The sequence below is a fragment of the Ciona intestinalis genome, unplaced genomic scaffold (assembly GCF_000224145.3).
Source record: "Ciona intestinalis unplaced genomic scaffold, KH HT000018.2, whole genome shotgun sequence".
NCBI classification, from domain to species: domain Eukaryota; kingdom Metazoa; phylum Chordata; class Ascidiacea; order Phlebobranchia; family Cionidae; genus Ciona; species Ciona intestinalis.
In genome coordinates this window covers 32,111-34,889 of record NW_004190340.2, presented here as the reverse complement: position 1 = coordinate 34,889, position 2,779 = coordinate 32,111, and the positions used below count along the sequence as shown (strand labels likewise).

The 2,779-nt window shown below is 33.9% G+C and overlaps 1 protein-coding gene across 1 annotated transcript; it reads right to left on the bottom strand.

Moving 5' to 3' along the window:
- Window positions 1–455: 455 nt before the first annotated feature.
- LOC108950141 lies at window positions 456–2,545 on the bottom strand. The gene is made up of 5 exons (XM_026837787.1): window positions 2,349–2,545; window positions 2,072–2,195; window positions 1,515–1,839; window positions 1,084–1,223; window positions 456–1,031 (listed from the first exon to the last, which is right to left on the bottom strand). Exons 1-5 carry the CDS (start codon window positions 2,543–2,545, stop codon window positions 786–788), a joined length of 1,032 nt encoding a protein of 343 aa, XP_026693588.1. The 3' UTR covers window positions 456–785.
- Window positions 2,546–2,779: the final 234 nt, after the last annotated feature.

Genomic DNA, 2,779 nt, shown 5'->3' with positions numbered 1-2,779 from the left:
ATATGGTTCAGTAATATATTAATAATGCATGATATACCTTAAGTAAATGACTGGTGTCTGAACATAAAAACACTGGGTAACTTGGTCGGGATGGGTTTGAGCAAATGTACTGTTGGTATCTTGAATGTGTCACACCACTTAGAATTTCAAAAAATTTCCGATTCACAGATGTACCATCTGCAACTACTGCATTAATATGAAATCCCTTCAGCTCGCACACACCAAACAATTCCCAAAACACTGATGCCAATTGATAAGCAGGTGTTGTTGTGGTAGGCCACCATGCAATCGGTACAGATACTTCTTTTTTTTGAAAGAACGAATGTAAAACACTAAACGTAAAGTTCAGTTAATCTTTCTACTACATTTTTAGGCTTATAAATTGACGATAGCTTACTGCATATATGTGTTGCTAGTTTTTCCTCGCACTTCCGATCACCATAGTCGATAAATCCAACTAATTTTCCATGTTTTAGTACCAAACTTTCTTGAACTGAAAGAGCATTTAAAATTATGTGTCATAGATTTGAAGTAAACAAAGTTTTGAGTTTGCGTTAAACATACCTTTCATTTCATCAACAGTTATGTATCCCTCAACACTGTCTTTTAGTTGCTGCATTGCAATTCTGTTTATTCCCGATGAATTTGAAGCCACATTTCTACAAAAAAAACACGTTAAAATTAAACATTTTTGTTTATAACTAATAACTATAACATGGAAAATTAGTTGGATTTATCGACTGACGACTATGGTGGGAATAACTATATATTGTGTAACAAACAAATTAACAATGGTGTACTTTTTCATACCTGTACTGTTGCAGAGTTTTTGAAGATGGTAGAGTCAACACCCCAGAAGTTTTAAGTTGATTGTATGCAGCAGGGGATCGTGCATACAGCTCGATCGCCCACCGTATCACATCTGGGTGATATCGTCTCTGCTTGGGAGATGTCTTTGCATTTTGGCATTGATTTGAAAAAAACATTTTTTGCCAATCATTCATCTCATCATTTTCTTTATGATATAATTCCTAGTAGGTAGGGTCGTTTTTAGAAAGATGGTTAATGAATATCTGTACTTACAATTATGTCATTGTGTGTGTCTTCATCCACAGTCACTAAATCATCATCTTGCACATTTTTCAATGAAGTATACTTTTTGTTGTACTTTGTTTTGATATCATACTTATCACAAGGGTAGCACCTTTGTCCACCAACCTCAACTGTAACATTGTTTATTGTATTATATTCATCATGATTTCATGATATATATATTACAATAATTATATCTTTGTATTATATCAACATCACCAATTTCTTACCAATTCCATTACACTTTGGTGAACGTCCATTGAATCACCACACCACGATTGTAAATGGTGAACTTTTGTATTTCTTGTTGGCTGTTCCACTCCACAGCACAGTTCATATTTTAAGAATTGATCTTAAAATTTGTTAGGCTCATTAGCATTTGCCCAAGTTTTGTATAGATTTTGTATTAATAATTTATATACCTAAGAATTCTTTAAGAATTGTTGTTTTTAAATTGCACACCTCAAACTGTGCAATATCTGTTCGCCATCCACCAAAGGCCACCCACAAAATAATCAAATCCAATGAAAGACAAATACTGTGTGAAAATAGGGAAATACAAATCGTTATGTAAATAAGTTTTAAATATGAAAATATACTTTTAGGCAAAACCTCAAATAAACTTTTGTACCTGATGCTTGGCTGAATATCATTTTCTCTCTCTACATATTCTAAGAATAAGTAATTGTTTCTAAATACCAAACCCCACTGTTCTGAAATATAGTAATGCTTTTGGTACTGAATAACCTAATACATGAAACTGATCTGTCTTACTTTTTAGGGACTCTGATAAACTTTCGTAAGATTTTAAAACATTGATTGCTGATTTATGCCGAATAACAGGTGGAAGTGGCTGCCGATAAAATGGTTGCTTTCTGGATGGCTGGAATAATAATTCACTGTTATTGCACTAGTTTGTGCCGTACCCGAAGAATAATTTCAAAGTACTGTTTACCTAAAAACAAAGTAAAATACAAACTTTTTGTGTAGTTTTGCACTTGGCAGGCAAGAAAAATTTCGGCATTGCGCCAGATTTTAAACTTTTTCGTGTATTGTGCACGATGAAATCATCTTCAGAAAAGTGAATTTCACAAATGGTTGCCCTAAATAAAATTTATAGGTAATGACCGTGGGTTAAAATGTTCCAGATAGACTGTATTACTAAAAAATAATAGCATGATGAATGTGTTCCAGTTAAAAACAATTTTCTTATGGTACAGTATCCACACCATTACACCAACATATTCATGACCTACTTTTCTTTATGTAGCAGTTGTTTTATGTTATCTCCTTTAAGTGGATCTCTTAACCTTAAAATAAAATTTGTCAAATCTGTTCGGTGCAGTTTTTCGCTAGCGGTTTTCCCAAATTCTGGACGTCTTATGGAGAATAGTGACCGTCTTTCTCTACCTTCCTTGTGGGAATAGGAGCAGCCGGGAATGCAACAATTCATTATATCGAACTGTTGTAGAAGCTATGATCTGTCTGTAAGACTGTATTTATAACTTTACCGACGCTACTGTCTGTTACTATAGAGATACAACTTAAACACCAAATTGCCGCCTGGGTTCAATCATGCGTGACCTGTCTGAAATTTTTTTACCGAGTTCAGTCTATTACATTTAAGGTGTCTATGCTGGCACATGACAATTGTCAATCATTATCATCAGACCGATAGAAATCATAT